This window comes from Mirounga leonina, unplaced genomic scaffold (genome assembly GCF_011800145.1).
Source record: "Mirounga leonina isolate KUSES-001 unplaced genomic scaffold, KU_Mleo_1.0 Mir_53, whole genome shotgun sequence".
NCBI lineage: Eukaryota > Metazoa > Chordata > Mammalia > Carnivora > Phocidae > Mirounga > Mirounga leonina.
Window position 1 is genome coordinate 67,038,455 of NW_023270807.1, and position 21,858 is coordinate 67,060,312.

General features: G+C 42.8%; 1 protein-coding gene across 9 annotated transcripts in view; it reads right to left on the reverse strand.

Moving 5' to 3' along the window:
* The window catches only part of FYN (FYN proto-oncogene, Src family tyrosine kinase), a 211,576-nt gene that overhangs the window by 33,140 nt on the left and 156,578 nt on the right, over nt 1-21,858 (reverse strand). For 7 of the 9 annotated variants that reach the window (XM_034991851.1, XM_034991853.1, XM_034991848.1 and 4 more), the window contains 6 exons: nt 19,744-19,840; nt 11,489-11,587; nt 8,645-8,748; nt 7,545-7,694; nt 4,742-4,906; nt 1,591-1,770 (listed from right to left, as the gene is read on the reverse strand). In XM_034991851.1, coding sequence (XP_034847742.1) covers nt 1,591-1,770; nt 4,742-4,906; nt 7,545-7,694; nt 8,645-8,748; nt 11,489-11,587; nt 19,744-19,840 — 795 coding nt within the window. Of the gene's footprint in view, nt 1-1,590; nt 1,771-4,164; nt 4,321-4,741; nt 4,907-7,544; nt 7,695-8,644; nt 8,749-11,488; nt 11,588-19,743; nt 19,841-21,858 lie in introns of all 9 variants that reach the window. The other 2 variants (XM_034991856.1, XM_034991857.1) reach the window with 1 other exon arrangement.

Below are 21,858 nucleotides of genomic sequence, written 5' to 3' on the forward strand. Positions count from 1 at the left end.
AAAAAAAGGAGGGTAGAAAAAACTGTGCATTGAGAGGCAGCAGTTTTATCTTTCAGAAACAAACAATGGCGACTCCATTTCTAAGGACAGCAAAGGTTTGATAAAATCGCAATACATGGGATGTGATTCCCTGTATGTCACAAACAAGGACACGTGGGGACACGTGGGGAGCTGCACCATTTCAGCCTCATCCCCCAGCAGCCCCATACGGAGGAGTGACGCGGGGAAGATGCTGCCCAGCCGCGTGGTTCCGGAAGTGTGTTCCTGGGACCAGCAGGGATAGCATCCCTCGGGGAATTTGTTAGAAATGCAAACTCTTGGGTTCTACCCAAGAATCAGAATCAGAATCAGACACTCTGGAGGCTGGGCCCAGAAACCTGTATTGTAAGAAGCCCCCTGAGTGATTCTGACACCTGGCAAAGTTTGAGAATCACTGGCCTCGCTTATTTATAGATTTTAAATCAAGGAAAGAATATTCGAGGAATACAGAGTGGGGCAGGTAGCTCCGCCTGCTAGATCAGCACCCGCCAGACCTTAAAGATATCTGAAATAAATAGCTGAAGCTTCAGAGTCACTGGGACAACCCAGCCTCAGGAGCTCAGGACCGACACCAGAGCTGAAACAATCATGAGCAGAGGCTGGAGGTCCACAATGGTCATTAGTGATTGCTTTCATGCTTTAATCACAAAGTTATTTACCATATAACCCTGGATACAAAGGACAAAGAGCCTGCCAGGAAAAAAAGAATTCCAAATAGATTTAAAAAGAAAGTACGTGGAAAGGAAAAATTACACGGGTGTCCTCTGGTACCTTTTAAAGTTGTTTCTTGTTTGCTTTGTCTATTTTTCCAAAACAAAGTGATCTCTGGCCTTACTCCTGGCAATAATGCTTTGATTAGAAAGAGAGAGAATGAAAATAAAATGTGCTCTTTGGGATGCCTGGGTAGCACAGTCAGTAGAGCGTCCAACTCTTGGTTTCAGCTCAGGTCATGATCTCAGGGTCGTGAGATTGAGCCCTGCATCAGGCTCTGCATTCAGCGTGGAGTCTGCTTGAGACTCTCTCTCCTTCTCCCTCGGCCCCTCCAACTTGTACTCTCTCTCTCAAATAAATAAATCAATCTTAAAAAAATGTGCTCTTTAAAAGCATGTCTTTCTTCATCTGATGTTTAAGAAGAGAGCTGGAAAAACAAAGGTGCTGAGAAGATGGAGACTAAACTGAGTCCAGAGACCTGTGTCTGATATTAACTGTTCAACCCTGAAAAAGGAAATTTAGCCCATGGCATTTGAAATGATAGCAAATGATCATAGCTCTCCACACCACCCCTGATATTAAAAATGAATGCTTTCATTATGGCCAGGAGCTGGGACTCCTGACACATGCAACGTGCAGAAGGTGTTGCATTTCATAAGGATCTGGGCGGCAAGCTCAAGGTCATGGTCTTTTTAAAAAATGTTCTCATTAATGAGCACACAATTTGTGCTTCCCGATGGGAATCCTTGACTCATGCAGAAATTAGGAAAAAAGCAAGCAAGCACTGCCATTTCCCGCCTGAAAACAACCCTGTGGGTCAACTGTGAGGTGGGGCCCAACCTTTATTCATGTACTCAGTGACAATGTAGATAGGCTCCTCAGACACCACCGCGTAGAGCTGGACCAACTTGTCATGTTTCAACTTCTTCATGATCTGTGCCTCCTCAAGGAATGACTCTGGGGACATTGTGCCTGGTTTAAGAGTCTTTATGGCTACTTTTGTGTTTCCATTCCAGGTACCTGCACACATCGCACAATATTAAGTCAAATCAAGATCCTCTTTCGATAGGAAAAAAAAAGCTTTTAAATCAATAGCTACTTGCATAAAGTTAGAGTTTAACTTAGAAAAACTTAGTATCTTTTTTTTTGTTGAACAAGGACAATCAAATGTAAGGACTCTGTCAAATATTTTCAATAGGAAAAATGTGTTTCCTTATCACTACATTATGGTTTATAATTCTTGTAACTTTTATTTTGATATGTGCCACTTTCCTTTTCTGGTGCTCACCCATGTGATTACAAATTGGTACCAAAAGCTCTGGATACTTCTTTACAAGGATGAAAGTCCAAAGGTTAGCACAGGCCAGGCCATCCCATAGCTATCCCTTAGGTAGTAGAGTCAGCATGGAAGAAACTCGATTAAGTTCCATCATTTAAAAAACATGGCAACACACTGAGGATGTCTGGAGATTACTTCTAGACTTTAACTGTTTGCAGTGGATGGGCTACTTGACTGAGTCCTTGAACAGCTGATATATAAGTAAGATTACAAGTATGCTGATGAGCATTGGCAAGAAGCTCATGGTCTACTTGCCCCATACTTCAACCAGGTAAGGAAAATTCCTCAGGTTTACTGATGATCAGCCACAAGAACAATAGCTTCTATCAGTTAAGAGTGAAAACATTAAACAGCAGCTAAGAGGGAACAGAAATATTTAGGCATAACATGTTAAAATCAAGTAGGTACAGAGACAGGCCTGGTTTATGATCATTGGTTGCCTCATCTGTAAAATATAGGAATGGAACTGGATTATCTTTTGAATCTCTTTCAGCCCCAAGATTAAGAAAAAAAAAATCTAGGTTCAATGTGTATTCCATTATTAGTCCTATGACTTTGACTTAAAACTCTAAGGGAAACAGAAAAATCTGCTAAGTTAGATTATGCCTTTTTTATTTAGAAAAGAAAACTGGTTTAAATTAAGATTTTTATATTTAATATAATTGATTTTAGAATTAAAAAATTCTGTAAACTTTTGTCACCCTGTTCAAGACATGGTTCATATAATTACAAAATGCAACCTATAAAAATCTAAGTTATGAAAGAACAGTGGCTTAAAGAAGAGTTAATTCAAACTTTATAAAATATCTGACCACTAAATGTAAATGGAAAAATCTGATAATCTGTAAGTGGTCTTTGCTATTTAAGTACTGTTAGCATCCCAAAATTTTAAATAGAGATTTTCTTCTCTAATAACAACACAGTTAGTCTCACTGGCATTCCATCCTGATCCTGAACTACCATAACATGATGTTTTATGTTCAGTGGGAAACAGATTCTTAATAATATGGTATAATGATTTAAAGTTGATAATTATAAAGTTTGAAAAGAAATTTTTGTATAATGTCTGATTCTTCCTGACTGTATAAGTGATTGAATTAAAATCCTTGGCATCCACAACTTCAATTATAAATTGGGTGAATGAGGGAGAGGAAGGCCATAAAGATATTTATATATACTCACTATATAGTAGCTTACATACACATATAAATGTATATGTCTGAGTGTCTATCTCTAACCTTATTGCTATATCTCTATCTATGTAATACTTATTCCTTGCCAGGTTCTGTTCCAAGTGCTTTAACTGTGTTAAATCTTTTAATGCTGACCACCCCTAATGCCTACAACTACACATAGCAACAGTACCTATCTTTATTGTTTTTAATTGACTCTAAGAAGGAAAGAAGGAGGATTCCATAAGCACCAACATCTGTCTCACTGACAGATGTGTTTGGGTGGGGCCAAAATCATGGATTTTCTCTAAGCAAAGCTGCAACTGACCCAAAGGGTGTTATAAAAGCAGTGGGAGGGGCCCAGTGCAGTTAGCCTTATCAACGACATGACAACCAAATTAAGAGAAAAAGGAGTGTCTACTGAGCATCTACTATGCACAGGGACTCTAAGTATATTGTCCTATATAATCCTCAATCTTATAAAGTAGGTATCATTCCAATTTTACAGATGAGGGAACTAAGGCTCAAAGAGGTTAAATTAGCCCCTTGCCCATGTTAATCAGCTAGTAAAGATTCAAACCCAGGCCCATTGAGCACATGGTCTTTCCCTATAGTAACCCATCTATAATATCTTACCTTCCTAGGCCTTAGGAAGAGGAAACAACGGATTCTTATTGTATTGGTTTCTTGTTCTGTGTGAGCCTGCCTTCATTAACCATATGAAGAAGGATGGAAAAGTACAGCAAAGTATCGCCATGTTCTCAAAATCTGGATGTCCTGCGCCTAGCTAGCTACCCAGGTTAGATGTCTTGGTCCCAATGACTGTGTGGGTATTTTTGCCCCAAACTGTCTTTTTAATTGGCTTTGAAATGCAGCCAAAATGAAATGTGCCCTCTGCCTTACCAAGCCACACTTCAGCGAAACACCCCTGACCCAGCTTCTTCTCCAGAAACAATGAATCACGTGCAACTTCCCAAGCATCTTTAGCCAATCCAGAGGTTTGTGGGGTACAACTCGATGCAATCAGAGTTAAGTTAAAACATAAACCATCAGCTTTCTCTACAGGAAAGGGAATTAATAAAGAAAACACAGTCCTTATAATCCATAATTATGCATGCACTAGGAAAGATGGAAGGTGACTTCCCCTTTAAGGAGACACTGATTTCACTGGGCAAACATCTGCACTTGAAAATGAAAGGCAAGGCATTTGTGCAGGCTGGAACATTCCTTGTACTATTTTCTGTCTTATGAATTGAAACTCATATCATAGCATAATTTGAGCCATCTGCCAATCTTGACCACTATCTCTCTTTTGGAAATTCCAGAATTTTGAAATCCAAATCAAATGTATAATTCCCCACTATTAGTAATTTAAACCTTCTTCTGGATCATAAAGTCTTTATTTTTCACCTTCCATCTTTGATGTTTGGGACTTCCCAAACGAGAGAGCTAGTAATAGAAAAATTGAGTCTCAGCATACCCATCCATACTTCCCCAAACTGCCCATTTCCCAGTCTCTTGATCAACTGCAGGGATTCTCGAGGGATTTCCCAGACATCTTTGGTTTTGACAGACAGATCGGTAAGCCTTGGCATCCCTTTATGACAGGGAACTACTAGGCGGCAGCAGAGACCTGCGGCTCTCTCTGATGGAGTGGGGACAGCAGCAGGAGAGGGAGAGAAAAGCAGAACACGTGAGACAACACTTATAGTCGCACAAACCCAGCGAGCGCACAGCGTTGCTCAAAACAGTGCTACATCGGCAGAGAACTGCACATATCTTGGAAGATTAGACACCACACATTGAAACATGTTCCTTGGAGGTAGGACAGAGGACATTTCAGATGTGAACTGCTCCGTGCCTCCAGGTATAATATAGGCTACACAAATATACGGGTACAGGTACGGCTGTTTTGGTTTCTATACTCACTAAGGAAGAAAAACATTTTCCGCCCAATATGCTAGGATCATGTCTCTGGAACCCTAAAATACCTCCACTGATTTCAAAAGGTACCTTTGGACTACAGAATGTCAGCACGACTGTCCCCTCCCTCTCTAATATCAAGGGTTTAGGGACTTTCTTTGCTTTAAATATATTTAAAATTGTAACTTCAGTACAGGATTTTTTTCCATAGAATGTTAGACTGTTATAAACTAGTAAGACTGAAGATTATACCTGGCAGGGGAAAAAAGAGGTCACATTTCTCTAGGATTTCTTTGGCATTTTAACTGACTATTCTACCAGTCAGATACTCTCGCTTCTTTGATATTTTCCATTAAAAAAAAAATCTTTATAACAGTCTCCAATGTATACTTTAGAAATCTGCTTTCAAAGCAGAAAGAAAGGAAACTGAAATCTGCAGAAACTCAAGAATGTGAAAGCACTCTATCTGCTATGAAAAAGACAAAGGAAAAAAGTTATCACTATTGGGTTATTTGGAATTTTTTCTTCTCTCTCTCTCTCTCTTTTTTTTTAAGAATATACCTTTTAGAATCTAGCAGTGGTGAGGGGTGGGGGGAATTGCCTGAATGCCAAGTGAAACATCTGTCAGGTAAGAAAAGGTAACAAAGCACGAGGAACCAGGGCAGTGACAAAGGCTGGAGAGAGCCTGGCTTGTGAGGTGGACAGAGCCCTGCCCCACCACACCCCACTGGGGGCCCTTCAGATCCCGGGGAAATCATATGTAGTGTTGTTGTCCTTTCTCTGGGAACCAGTTCTAAGTTACTTTTTACTCCTTTCTTTTTGGTAGAGTCAGGTTCTGAGATGTTTAGGCAGGAAATTATTTATGTGTCAATATTTCAAAGGCACTTTGTTGTGTGGGAGAGAGAAAGAGGGAAGAGCAAAAGCCAATATAAAAACAAATCTAACTTGAGATGGATTTTTTTTTTTTAAGATGAAAAAACATCTATTGCTCTTCATATCCCTCCTCTCCTTCCAGCTTTACGATGTTATTAAGGTGCCCTTTCCAACACAATATTTTCAAATGATCCAAACCCTGGGGATCCTGCTGATGTTTGGCTGTAATGAAATATATTTCGGCATTTGAAAAATCCTTACACATGCAGGCATTTTGGGGATGTTGCTTAAGCTCAGGGAGATAGTCTGCTTCATTTCTACTAAGTATTTCATTAGAATCCATGTAAACCTAAAGCTACCCAATGCCCTAATCAACGAGTACTCCAAGTGTTGTTAATTTTTTCACTTTTTCATTAGTGCCCAGGATCAACTGATAGGCATTTCTTATTGCCATTTTCAAAAGATTGCTTTTTTTGGTGCTAAAAATTATACACACATTTTTTTTAAACAAATGTACATAGAGCAATAGTTGAGGTCAAGTCATGTGCTATTTTGGGGTTTTGTTATTGTCCTGAAGAACAATATAAAATATGTGTATGTGGGTATGCACATATATATGTATATGTGTGTATATATATGTATACACACACATATACAGATCACAAAAAAACTACTGGGTTTAATGGGACATAGATCTATATCTGTACATATGTATCTATATAAAAATCCACCTGTGTGTATATGTTATATAGTGGGATACTCTTGCTAATCTTGGAAAGAAAATGATTATTTTGACACCTGTATATAAGACCACATCCTTTACTAAAATGTAGAGACTGTATACCTAAACATTCTAGGAACAACACACTAACCGTGACATTGGGGGTTAGGACAGAGACTGATCAACTGACTGTTTCTAAGTTTAATACAATAGCTGTAACCAAGCTAGGAGCTATGGGTCACATAGTCTACATCTAGTTAGGAAACTAGATGGGTAGGGAAGTAGAACATGATAAATGGATTGCAAAATTCATCTGATCATGGGAATGAAAAGTATGCACAGCCACTCCTGTGAGTGCTGAGTGTGAACTGGGGGCCCCCAGCAGGAGCCCCCCTGTGAGCTCCCTCCCAGACAGGGCTCCCTCTCCTGTCACGGTTTCTGATTACAGACCCCAGGGGAAAAGATGACAACATTTACAATTTAACTTACTGCTTTGTACCTGGGAACTAGAATGTTTATATAGAGTCTTTTGGCAAACGTATGGAACTAATAATAACTCTGGTAGAAAGACATCAGTAGAACCTATTCAGCCAAGCCCCACCTTGTGTGACCGGCAAAGAAAACCGTCACTGCTGACTTCATATATGTTTGTATTCCGCGCCCCGCGCCTGCCCCCCCCGCAGCCCTCCCACCCCCCCACGCCCCCAGTGCCTACCCATTCCCTCCAGGGTACCAGTGGTTAGTAGTTAGTTAGAATTAGGGTTACCTGAGTAATGTTGTACAAGCTGCTGAAGTGTTTCAAACTGGGCCCGGGTGGTAATATAGTATCCACCATTGTCAAGTTTGCGAATTTTATAATGTTTGACGTGGTCTCCTTTCATATCATCCCAATCTCGGATTGACAGTGAATAGGCACCTGGTAAATAGGCAAAGCGTTAGCAGCTCCAGTCATTTGGAGAGCTCATTTGTTTTTTGGGTCTCATTTACTTGAGTATTCCGATTAATAATCATGAAGAGGACGCACAGCCACACATGCGCGCATCTGCGCGTGCACACACTTCCACTCAGTAACGGAAGAAAACACCTCTTTCCTGAAAGGTCAGAAGATATTAGCAATTAAGTGATTTTATCCTTGAGAATGAAAGCCTCCTGGATTTTTTCCTACGAGACTCTCTTCAGTACCCCTGTGTCACCCAATACGGTATAGACCCAATCCTCTGGGGGCGGATGAAAAGAAACAGGCGCTAGGGTCGCTCTCCTCAGCTTCCCGGCCATGGAGCGTTGCAGGGGCAGTGGCAGTGTGTGTGAAACAAGTGTAAGGGCTGTTTCTCTAGAAGGGAGCCTCCAGTTTCTACTTGGCAACACCATCTCAGGAGCAAATCACCATGTCTGGTAGACGGAGCTAGAAGGCCACGGCTGCTCCTTTCCCTCAGCCCAGCTTCTCTTGTGGGCTCTCAGATGTGAATAATGAATTAAATAATGAAAGGCCAGTGGCTGGAGGAAAAGCAGTCCTCAGTTTCCATAAAACGAAAGGAATGCAAAAACAACCTGTAGGAGTGGTGCCTGAGCAACTAAAAGTTGTAGAAAGTCCTAATTCTAAAGACGGGCTGCAAATTCTATGAACTTGCGTGCCTGCAGGAATGAAGCTGCCCGGCCCCTGTTTCCGGAGGAAGCCTTGATTCTGAGCCTCTGTAGTCCTTTCGGACTCTAGAGCCTGGAGGGAAAACTGAAAATAGGACTCTGCTTACAAGGTGGGGAGGATATGTGCCATTTAAAAATCCTTGTACATTGGAGATAAGACTTTCATCCCCTCTGACTAATCCACAGATCTGAATGACAACCAAGTTCTTCAACTCCTTATCTTACCTTTGGTGGTTTCACTTTCACGGATAAGAAAGGTACCTCTCGGGTTTCCAAAGGACAAAAGCTGTCGCTCAGCATCTTTTCGGCCAAGTTTTCCAAAGTACCACCTTTAAATGAGATCAAGGGAAGGAAGCCTTTTGTAAGGGTCATTTACAAAAATGTAATAGCCATCCTCCTCACCCTTGATCATATCCGTAGCCTTTCCCTGTACGTGTCTTCCTAGCCTCATCTAGTTCCCTTTCAGTCTGCTCCTGATTCCATCCCTACTCCATCTCTTTCACTCTTTGAAGAAAAAAAAATCAGATTTGAATTGTGGGCGATTTCCCTTCCCTTCCAGAGGTGACAAGAACCGGTTTCTGTTAAAACTGCCACCTGCATTCACAAAAAGAGAAATCTAAGACCTTGTTTTGAAATGGCAACTGCAGGAGACCCTTCCCATGCCCATCTACAAGACCCTGGGATTTCTGAGCATAATTACAACCCCTGGGAAATAATGAAACACAGCCTTAGTCTATATAAAGATCATTAATCAAGCATTAAAAAAAAGAGTCAGAATGGATAAAGAACAAAGACATGATATTTTCAGTAACTTTGTACCTATAGCAACTTTGAAAAAAATTGTCAAGACTACCCCGAATTGAGATGACTGCTGCCCTTGGATGCTTGCCTCCATGCTCTTCCTGGCCAGCAGGTGTGAGGACCTGGGTAAATGAAAGGCGCTGCCTTAGCAGATGGGTGCGCATCTGCGCACGTGCACTCGGCACAGCTGCAGGGACAGGTCACTAGGCGCAGCCAACGAGCACGTCCTTCAAAATGACTGGCGTTGCAGACGTTTCCTATCCTCCTTGTGACGACACTCTGGTGCCATGTGAGAAGGCATCACATCCAGTCACCTCACAACCTCTGCTCTTTATCTTTTCTCTTCCCTTCCACTCTCCAGCCCTAACCATGGCCCGGCAATTAGCTAACGTCTCTGCACGAGGTGCTGAATCCAAGGCAGAATTCAGGAGCACCCCATCGGAATCTGTGCCCAGAAACAATTTTAGAATATTCAACTGTGAAAGGATTCAGTTTCTAAAGTGAAATTTTAATTCATTATACTTGAACATAGCTATTATGTGTTCACTGTCAAATTCTTTTGTGAATGAAAGAGCCTCACTGAAGATAAGAAAAGATACGCTGCAAGCGAGCTCCTCAGTGACTTTTAAAGGCACCGGACTGTGTAATGATCCTAATTTAGCACTAGGCAGTAGAAAGAGAATCACAACAATTATTTATGAGAAATGACTTTCTGGGTTTGCATCAGTCACCCAATGAAAATGCAGTATAAATGCGAACAGTGGTGAAAAAAGAGCTGTTAGAACAATGGATGGAACTAAAACAATAGCATTTTCAGATAATTAAAAAATTAATTGCCTATGTAAAACCATATGTGTTATCTTCTTAAAACGCTAATTTATTCTTTAAAAACAAATTATTTAAAAAACTTATTACATTATACATATATATAACTTAAATATATAGTTGTAGGTTCCCAGTTAAATCAAAATAATGCCACATTTTAGTGGTACCTTTTATTCTGAAAGAACACAAAGATGTTTGCAAATCTGCCATAAAATAAAAATTCAATACAAATTCCTTTATTCTCTGATGATAAAACACACTCACTAGGAGAAAAAAGGAGTGCAGAACCACTGAGTATTTGAGAGTGGGGAACAAAAGCGATCTTCTTAGAGCAAATATAAAGGAATTAAAGCAAGACGGTGATCCAGTTGGGGATTTGGCTGGGGTGTGCTATCTAATCCTCCTTGCCGTGCTTAAGCAAATCCAGGGCAAAATGCAATATCGGAGCCAAAGGTTGGGCCTCGTGTCTGACTTTCCTTGACTCCCTTACTGGTAAGGCAAGACTACCAGAAGAGGCAGATCCCCAGGGTGTCAGGGAGGAGGACAGGTCCCCAAGTCTGGGAGTCGTGGGCCAGTTTTCTTTCCCTTAGTTCAGAAATGAGGGCCCTCACACAAACCACTCTGATAGTTCTCCCTTTTGGAAGTGCCCATGAATCTCCACAGGCGAGGAGAAGGAATGATAGCTGTCCGTTCTAGAATCCCCTCAGCCTACTGACCATCTTCCCAAACTGGTACCAAGTGAAATCCTTGGTCCAACTAACTGCTAGTCACAATTTACTATCAAAGAAACCAACCAAGACCCCAACTCAAAGGAAAGGAGCATCTGAAATGCATCAGAGGATTTCCCGAGTTGTGGAACATGCCGTATGTGAGATACTTCTATGTGGGGCATGGAAGGTATGTCTTCAGTACCCCCTTAATATTTCTGATTACACTGAGAAAGAAAACATCAAGCTGATGTTTAATAATTATTTGCCCCCTTGGCCCCTCCCACCATTCTCTTTCCCTCCCTACTCCCATTCTTTCTCCCTCCCTCTCTCTCCTTTTTTTTCAGCAGACTATAGGCTTAGAACTTTGGGTTCACAGTAATAATATATGCTCTGGCCAGAACTTCATCACATTTTCCTGATCAGTTTCTATCTATGGCAAGTAATGCTGGGTTTTCATTAGGGTTCTGATATAAAGTTCCCTTTTGAAATAAATATGTTTTTAAAAAGCAGGTGTAAAGAAAAGTATTAAGTTAATAATAGTACAAGTGTTACACAGATATGGCAAAAACCACAGCATGATGCCTGGGGAAAAAGGGCATCACCACATTCTCTCAACTCTGAAATCACTCTAGTGAATTTCTTCTCCCTCCAGCACAAAGTTAATGGCATTTTATTGTGACAGCTAACTTTTAAAAGCAAGTAGTTTGAGTGAAAACAACAAAACAAAACATACTCTTCTGCCTGGATAGAGTCAACTGGAGCCACATAATTGCTGGGAATGTAACCAGTCTCTCCAGTTGTCAAGGAGCGGGCTTCCCACCAATCTCCTTCCCTGCAGAGAACAAAGAGAAAAGGAAGTGAATGTGTTGACCATTTCAATGTTCTGCAGTTACAGACTCAATGCTGTATAAGACCATCTCCTAGTCATTCCACTGCCTGATTTCTCCAAACTCCAACATAGCCCTTTGTAAGGGTCACATGGCTACAATCTGAGTCAACTGTGACTTGAATCCCGTGCTGCCTCTCATTTCTTATTTTATTTGCAAATTAATAATGTAGGACCCTGGGGGCGCCTGGGTGGCTCAGTTGGTTAAGCGACTGCCTTCGGCTCAGGTCATGATCCTGGAGTCCCGGGATCGAGTCCCGCATTGGGCTCCCTGCTCGGCGGGGAGTCTGCTTCTCCCTCTGACCCTCCTCCCTCTCATGCTCTCTGTCTCTCATTCTCTCTCTCTCAAATAAATAAATAAAATCTTAAAAAAAAAAAAATGTAGGACCCTGGCCATGAGAGAGCTTTCTTGAGGTGGAGGGGCATTTTGCTTGGTAAGTGTCCCCAACTCGGGACAGAGGGGGAAGGGAACCCAGCCTCAGGCTACTTTAGAAAAACCCTGTAACCACAAAAACAAAATGGTAGTTATGTGAGGTGAAGGATGTGTTATTGTGGTAAACATTCATAATATATACGTGTGTCAACCCATCACATCGTACACAACCTATCACAACCTACACAATGTTATGTGTCAGTTATATCTCAGCAAAGCTAGAAGAAAGGGGCACCTGGGTGGCTCAGTTGTTAAGCGTCTGCCTTCGGCTCAGGTCATGATCCCAGGGTCCTGGGATCGAGCCCTGCATCAGGCTCCCTGCTCTGCGGGAAGCCTGCTTCTCCCTCTCTCACTCCCCCTGCTTGTGTTCCCTCTCTCGCTGTGTCTCTCTCGCTCAAGTAAATAAATAAAATCTTTAAAAAAAAAAAAAAAAACCTAGAAGAAAAACAAAGCATGCATTAACACTACTAATTTAGCTAAGTCTCTACTTCGGCTCACATCCTGAGGTAAGCAGCATCCTCCAGTATTGCTGGAGAGATGCAAACTGTTTGCTGCTTCTAGTGTTTTTTGTTAGCCATTAACAGATGTATCAGAAAAGAAAAGAGAAACAGATCATCTGCAATCATCTGAGAAAGGAAGCCTGCTAGGAGGCCCAGGAAGGAATGAAAGCCTACTCCTAATACCTGCCTTACTTGCTTTCAAGACAGTGGGTAGCATGATAAGGGCGATAGGTTAAGCCTTGTTCAGAAGTTTTCAACCTGAGGTTATTTCATCAACTACTGACAGCACTGACCTGAGCCTGGAGGGCAGGAGAGGAAGGGGGGGGGGTGTAGCTGTGTGTGTACAGGTGGGGGCTGGGGGTGGGGACAAAAACCGGCCGGCGCTGAGGCTCTGAGTCTCACCACTCCGTAAGACTCAGTGTTCCAGGTGATAGCCTGTCTCAGTCGGGAGAGGGGGGCAGGCTCTCAGAGCCGTGGGCAGAAGGACGTGAAAGGGGGCCTTGTACCACCACTTGCAGCTTAGAACAAACAGGTCAGTTCAATGGTTAGAGTTCATGTGTTAGGCTCAGGGCAGTGGACGTGTGACAGAGAGCAGGGACGGAGTGTATGACTCTCCCCACACACATATGTGGGCTGCAGCCTTGCCACGCGCGAGTCCACAGAACCCCGCACCAGCCCGAGGCCAGGGGTGCAAGGGCAGGGTAAGAGGCGAGGTCACTGCTCCTGAGCATACCAAGACCTGTCAGACTGCTCTTCAGCAGGGGCCCAGCGCCTTCTCTCCGTCCATTTTCTGGTCCTTAGAGGCAGCAAGAAAAACCCCTAGCCTTTTTTTTTTTTTTTTTAAATCATTTTGTGGCTGGGCTCTGTGTCAGAACCCTCAGCCAGGGAAGAAAACGTGTTGACTTTTGGCCTCGGTCAAGATCTTCCTCAGGCTGTTGGGATTAGGTAGAGAATAACCAGCCTCTGTATTAACACAAGCCTTACTGAGAGCCCCATTCTCCAAAGACTGACTCTCTGAGCAAGCTGACCGATGAGCAACAATTCTAGATAAAATTTAATAAAATAACAGGCAAATGGTGACAAGCCCGCCCGCACTCTGGGTGTGGCCGTGGGGCAGTGCTTGACGGCACAGGGGACACAAAATAGCCCACAAGGAAACGGCGTGCCGGCAAAGGCTTTTAAAAACTTATGTCTTTTTTTTTTTTTTTTTAAGATTTATTTATTTATTTTAGAGGCGGGGAGGGGCAGAGGGAGAGGGAGAGAGAGAAACTTAAGCAGGCTCTGCGATGCAGGGCTCCATCCCACGACCCTGAGATCGGGACCTGAGCCGAAACCAAGAACTAGACACTTAAACAACTATACCACCCAGGTGCCCCTAAAAACTTATGTTTTAATTCATTTTTCAGTCTTTCTTTTTTCACTCTATTACAAAAATTTAAACAGATAAATCAACCAAAACAGGGAGATAACTTTTCATACCCAGAAAGTCCTTTGTTAATAAACCTTATTTTTAGCTTATGTCCAGATTTGTCTTAGGCAATGACTGATACATGCCAGAGAATATATGTGTATACGAACACCTGTGAACCCACCACTCGACTTAAGAGCTGGGTCTTTACTGATTGTGTGGAATCTACTCTGTGCTGCTCCCCTATTGGATTCCTCTGCCTTTTGGCCTCAACTCATAAAATTAAAATTGTTAACCTTTGAACAGTTTGTATTGGTTTAATTTCCATGTCCTCTAAAAGAAATACATGCAGTTGTTAACTATATCATCTAGGAACACATGTGGAAGTTAAGTTTTTTTGAACACATGCTAAGAAATGGCTTTGGAGGCTTTTAAGATAGCAGTGTTTACTGCTCTGAAATTCCACCAGATGGAGACATTTCATCATAAAAAAATTAACAATACCCATCATCTCCCCACCTTTTCCTTTCTCTTTCCCTTACTCCATCCACCTCCTAAACCCCACACCCAGGAAATGCTCCAAAATAGTAAAAAATTAAGAGCTTTCAGCAGAAGCTTATCTTTAATTGCAACCTTCATCATGTTAGTTCTAACTGATTTAAATTAAGAAGACCGTCTAGTATCAATGCAGGGGGACATGGAAATGTCACCTGAGGCAGGAAGCCAATATATTTTGCTGGGGCTGGGACAAGCCCAGTCTTATTCAGATGATCTGGGATTTTTTTTTTTTTTTTTAAGATTTTATTTATTTGATAGAGAGACAGCCAGAGAGGGAACACAAGCAGGGGGAGTGGGAGAGGGAGAAGCAGCCCGATGTGGGGCTCGATCCCAGGACCCTGGGATCATGACCTGAGCAAAAGGCAGAAGCTTAATGACTGAGCCACCCAGATGCCCCATCAGATGATCTGGGATTAATCAAGTATGGTTGACCCTTGAACAACATGGGTTTGAACTGCATGGGTCCACTTACATGCAGATCTTTGCCAATAAAAACAGTACAGTAAACGTACTCTCTTCCTTAGGATTTTCTTAATAACATTTTCTTTTTTCTAGCTCACTTTATTCTAAGAACACAGTATATATAATACATACACGAAATATGTGTTGACTGTTTACATTATTGGTAAGGCTTCCAGTCAACAGTAGGCTATTAGAAGTTTTTGGGGAGTCAAGGTTATATGCAGTGGGGGGGAGCTGGTGTCCCTAACCTGTCCATTGTTCAAGGGTCAACAACAATTTTCATTTCAAATCCAGTATTAATATCTCATTTTGATGTTGGCACCTAAATAGTTTAGCACAGATTAGAATCCAACTATCAGCTCATTCTAAAGTCATTTATCAGGAATTCATGATTTTCTCTTAAGTGACTCCATTAATCTCACAAGGGTTTTTAGTTACTATGAGAAAGATAAAATCCTTTTCTTTTTTGAGGCCATCCAGGGTCACTTTTTCCATCAAAGGCGATATGAGGTGACAAGGAAACAATGTATTATGTAGTAAGCCTCACAGGTTGGGCCCAGAGAGGCTGGTACCGACTCAAAACATCTATAAAAAAAAATCTTTTGAGCAAATGAATAAATTATCTTTTTAACACATTAGAAGTCCAATACACCCACAAATAATACTCTTTACAAATCTTTACTATGCTACTTTTTACTTCTTAAATTATTGTGAGTAATTAACATTATTAAAACTGCACTTTAAAAAAACCTGTTCTTACAGTTCAGATATTTCATTAATTCAGTGTTGGTGAGATTTTCTTTAACTGTTATCTTGCTTTGACTCAAATATATGATTTAAGGCTCTGGTTTAGAATAACTTTTAAGTTTTTATAAGAGCTTCCCCTATTCCTCTAATTTAAATACTTATTAAAAGAGCCTGTTCTCAATCCCCAAAATTGCTCATTGGGTTTGTTGGCCCCTGATCCAGCCAGGAAGTGGCATTTGCACATAGAAGTCAGCCTGATCCATTGAGCTGTGGAGCATTTTTATTATAAATACTATATTCTTTCTCAATTTGGTTAGTGCCATCTTACTGTCAGAGAGCATATCCATAACAATTTTATCATATGCGTAGATGGGAGTCTAACCCAGGATTTCTCCTTATCAAGATGAAAAGAACTTTAAAGGAGTCACTACTGTAGGCACTATTCTACTTTGTGTAACATGTTTATTATATTTTAAAGAGTCAGTGTTTTTAGGTGGTAAATCACTAAGGATTTCACATTTCACGTGAAATTTCACATTTCACGTGAAATTTCACATTTCACGTGAAATGTGAAAATAGGGAATAAAACAGATAAATTTCCATAGTTTGTAAAATGGGTTCAAGTTTCGTAATGTCCAAATGCACTGCACTGAGCACTTGTAACAGGTCCGTGAAGAACCCTTAGCCTATGCTGGGCAGCAGTGCCCACTGGCTCTGGGCACAAGCACACGCGTGTACCACACAAAGGCCAGCCCTGTCGCCTCTGGTTTCTGCCTCTGGACGGGGTAAGGGGAGGACACATGCACTAGGTGGTGCGGCAGCTGCCCCAGGGAGAGCAGAGCGCCATCCCCTCCACCCACCCAGCGGAGGAGTGCCTGGGGCTGGGAGGGGTTGGGGGAGGGGAAGGAGCCGCAGGCCATCTGGTTCTCTATTACTGCTTTGTTTGTCCTTCATGATTTCCTCTTCCCTGTTATTACCCCTTACTTCAAGATACTGTATTTGTTGTAAAAACCTTATTTTTTCCCCCCATAACCTTGGAAAAGGGCATTTAAATGGCATGTAGGATGAGGAATTCCACTGGCAAGAAGGAAGAACATTAAATAAGGGAAAAAAATCTTTGTAATATTTTCTTCTATGAGAACAAGGCCAGAGGCTCAAAGCCTGTAAACACTAGAGGCCATGCATGCAAATCATAAAATACCGACTGAGATAGACTGCATCTTCCTGGAATGTTTCTCCAAAATTTCAATTAATTGCCATCGTAGAACCTATCCAGATTAACAAAGGAAGAAGTCAGGAATTTGACTTTGGCAAGGACTGGCTTTCCAAGTTGCCTAGGATCCGATGTGTAGATCCCCCTGCAGTGTGGACAAAACCCGCAGAGGAACAGTTGTGTGGTACTTCCTACTACTCCTTAGTTCTCACTTTTCAGAAGCTGGTTAAAAGTTCTAACCGATTTTGGGACTGAGAGAATATTACAAAGAATGGGGAGGGGAAGTGGAGGGTATTTCCTAATTCAAAGTAAGTAGACTCTGAGGAGAAGCATTCATCAGAGAATCAAAATAACAATAAGCAATCATAAATCAGAAGAGATCAAAGCCAAATTCCCCTCTCCCCCACCTCCCAGCCAACCTTCCAAACTTTCATGTATCTTGCAAGGTTCAGTCCCCTCTGGGCCTTTCCGAGACCAAACCCGACACAGTACTCAGGATGCCATCCCCACACCTCACCCTTGGCTCTGCCGCCTGCTAGCTCCTCTGTGCACCTGGGCAGCTACCTAACTTGAGCCTCTGGCTCCTCATATGTCAAACGATGACAGTGAGGCACATGGCAGACAAATGCCATGAAGAATAAATAAGAGGGCGCCTGGGTGGTTCAGTTGGTTAAGCGACTGCCTTCAGCTCAGGTCGTGATCCTGGAGTCCCTGGATCGAGTCCCGCATCGGGCTTCCTTCTCGGCAGGGAGTCTGCTTCTCCCTCTAACCCTCCCCCCTCTCATGTGCTCTCTCTCACAAATAAATAAATAAAATCTTTAAAAAAAAAAAAGAATAAATAAGAACACTTGCAACTTAGTACGTGGCTGGCACACAGGAGCCTTCAATAAATGGCAGCTGTTTACTACTTAAAAAAAATCTCTGTGGCTGTGAGGGGCCTTGAGGGGGCAGGCCACGTTCTTCTTGATCTGGGGGCTGGTTGCACAGACATGTTCAGTTTGTGCAAATACAGCAAACTGTACACTTCCAAAACATTGTGGTAAAACATGCATAGCAAAATTTACCATTTCAACCATTTTTAAGTGTAATGGGCAGCACTAAGCACATTCACATTGTTGTGCGACCACCACCACGCACATTCTGATATGTGCGGTTTTCTGCATGTATTTAAAAAACCCCACCCATACCCATTAATGATGACAATAATAATTTAAAAAACCCCAACAACCCCGTGGCTACTATGTAGGCACAGTTTTCTGAGATCCAGAAGAGTGACTGGCCTCTTGTGGGAGGAATCTAGCTCTTGTCCTTGAAAGGTGGTGTATTCGGAGAGTTGGGGGTGTCCCAGGGAAGGCGTGGGCTTTCTAAGGAGGCAGTTTTCAGGCCTGAGGGAGTTCCCTGTTAACAATGACCACTTCTCCTTCCTAGGAAGGGGATGCTCTGGGGCGCCTCTAGCTCCCCTCGCTCGCCTCTCCTCTTGCTGGAGCTCTTGGGGAAAGCTCAAGTGCCAGGCGTTGACTGGTTCTTCTGCCCTCACAGTTTGCTCAGGGAATGGAGTACAGAGCAAGTGGGGCCGGCAGCATAGGAGAACTTCCTGGTGGGCCCTCAGCCTTGGGGTGGCATTCCTCCCTGGTCCCTGCAGAGCACTCACAAGGAAAACTTGAGGACGGGGGAGAAGGCCTGACTTGCTGATGGGGACATCACCATTTTCTTTTTCTTTTTTGGGTGGGGGAGGAGGGCAGAGGGAGAGAATCTTAACCAGGCTCCGTGCCCAGCACAGAGCCCCGCATGGGCTCCATCTTACAACCCTGAGATCATGACCTGAGCCAAAATCAAGAGTCGGATGCTTAACTGAAAGAGCCACCCAGGCGTCCCCTCCCTTTTTTTTTTAAAAGTAAACTCTACACTCAATGTGGGGTTCGAACTCACAGCCTCAGGATTAAGAGACGTATGCTCTACTGACTGCGCCAGCCGGGAGCCCCCACCACCATTTTCTTTGAAGCCAGAAGTTTTGGGGCAGGCACACTGCCTTAACCTAATAGAGGCAATATTTAAAAACTACAGGGAAAGACGCCTATACATAATGCCATATATACCTACATTTACTCTTCTTATAGGTATTAAATGTAGAATTTGATTCTACCCTTACGATGAGTGATTCTGACCCTTGAAACTTCCCCATTGCCTATTTAACTGTTGTTCCTCCTGGTCACATCTAAAATGCACGCATTGTAGTCATTCACAAGTGGGCGAAGTCCTTTCTCCTTCCATCTCACAAAGATTTCAGTCACTTGCGGATTTTCAGTCTGGGGAAACGCCTCCACAGGCTTCACCAATCAGAGTATTTAGCAGTTTTGAAAACAGAAGGAACTTGTTGCCAGCTGTCAATAAGGGCTCAGCTAGTGCCACTTGCAAAACGCAACAAAACAAAAAAACCCATCTCGAGGCAGAGAGAGGGTAATGTGGATAGCCAAGCTTTGTGCCAGTCATCTGAAAATGCAGATCTACAGGGGGCAATACGGGAACTTTTCCAACCTGTAAACCGAAAAGCATCAACTCTGCTACTATGGTGGCCCCCCAAAAGCTCCTTGGACACCAGTGCCAGAAAATACTGCACTGGCTCATCAACTCCTCATTTCTCAGGTTCAACTGCTACACATTAATGAATTTACCAAGTGTTCTCTTAGCACTTCAGAGACTAAAAAGGCACAGACTGGTAACACAAGTATCCTTTCCCAATCTGAAAGATATGCATACTTCCCTGTCCCTCCCCGAACTTACGAGCTGTTCAATATTTGGAATTTCTCTCCTTTGTGAAAACTCAGGTCATCTTCTGTCCGTGCTTCATAATCATAAAGGGCTACAAACAGGGTTACTCCTGACAAAACAAAATCAGAAGGGGAGAGATTATTACACAAGGGGAAATTAATTCCAAGAAATGAGCTCTTCACTAAAATCTCATTCTCAAAATCTACATCTAACCATAATATGGTGTGGTGGTGATGTAATTAATGTGTGCAACCAGGGCTGCAGGGCTGAAGTTATGCCTTGGTCTTTGTAGGGGAAGCATTATTTGGTCTGACTGAAGCCTAGAGCTGGAGGTGCACTTCTCTCTGAGTCCTCGGGAAGAGGCAGGCGTTAGCATTATGTCCACAACCAAGGGGCAGCAGTGGTGCTCCAGTTCAGAGCTGTGAGGCCTGCAGCATTTAAAGATAAAAATTCCCTTCCTCTCAAGAGCCCACGTTAGGTCCAGGGTAAAACAGATCACAGTAATGGAGAATGTAACAGGAAACTCCTTCTGCAGCCTGGGACTGAGAAGACCCTCTCCATAAATGCTCACCCCAATTAGAGGATGTCTTGCTTTTGGCATCTGCAATTGCTCTGGGGACTCCGTCTCTCCTACCACAAATTTGCCTATCCTTGCACTGATTTGTAGTCCTTACTCCTCCTCATAACCACCCTACATTTTCTCATCTGGTGGACTCCCCACAGAGGCCCTTCCTGCTCTGCACAAGTCTGCTATCGACAACAGAAAATCTCCTGCATCCCATTTGGCTTAGGACCTCCTTCATGTAGTGGGTAGAATTCTAAGGTAGTCCTCTATGAGTCCCACCTCCTGGTATTCATGCTCTTGTGTAATCCCCCTCCCCCGAGTGTGGGTGAGCCTAGTGACTTGCTTCTAACCAACAGGACATGGCAAAGGTGATGGGATGTCCCATAAATGATTAGTCTTCAAAAGATTGCAACTTCTGTCTTCCCTGCAGACGCTCTGTACTGCCACTTTGGCCTGAACACTTTGATGAAGCAAGCTGCCATGTTGGAAAGACATACATGACAAAGAACTGAGGGTGGCCTCTGGCCAACAGCCAATGAGGAACTGAGTCCTGCCAGCACCACACGAGCTTGGTAGCAGATCCTTCTCAGTTGGGCTGTGAGGTAGTGACTACAGCCCAGCCAACACACCTTGATTGCAGCCAGTGAGAGGCCCTGAAATGGGGGATCCAGTAAAGTCATTCCTGGTTTTCTGACCCCCAGGAACTGTGAGATCCTAAATATGTATTTTTTTAAAGTTGCTAAGTTTGTGGTAATATGTTATGCAGCAATTATTAACTAATACATTCCATTTCTCTGCTCTCTGGCTCCTCATTTTGATCTCCGCACACTTCAAAGTGCCTGCTGTGGCCTAAAGAACACACAACATGGATTCCACTCTTTAGCAAACTGCCATTTTGCTGTGTACGTACTTCCAAGGGAGCAGATGTGCCTGTGGGGCTATTCGCAAACCAGAGAAGGAGGTGGGGCTTGTTTTTCCACCCGATCCCAAGTGGGGCTTCCTGTAGGAGGACTGGCATTCTGACGGTCTGACCATGCAAAGCAGCAGGGCTCATTTGGCAACTTTAAATTTCTTTGAAAGGTTGGAAAAGAGACTGGCTTAAAACAAAGAAGTGGAAGCCTGTAAGGTCATGCTTATTCTCACTGAACACTCTATTAACAGATTCCTTTTGTTACATAATTTGAAAACAAACCCAAGCCCCATTGTGTGGAAGACAAGGAACACAAGGACGGACACTTCCAATCTCCCACTCTCACCCTGCATCGGCTGGCAAGTTCTCACTGGGGTTTTTATCTTTTAAGGATGGAGAGGAGAGTCAAAGGAGGTCACAGGGCACACAGACACTGTTCTTGGCCTTAAAGCACTAAAAGCAGTGGTGGAGAGACAGATATGCACATATAACAAAGCCAAATAATACAAGGCAGAGAAATCTGCCAACATTTGGGAGTACTAGATTTTAACTTCCAAATTTTAAAAGGGACCAGGTGGCCTCTTATACTAAGATTGTCCCTGACAATGAATCATGGAACACTACATCAAAACTAATGACGTAATGTATGGTG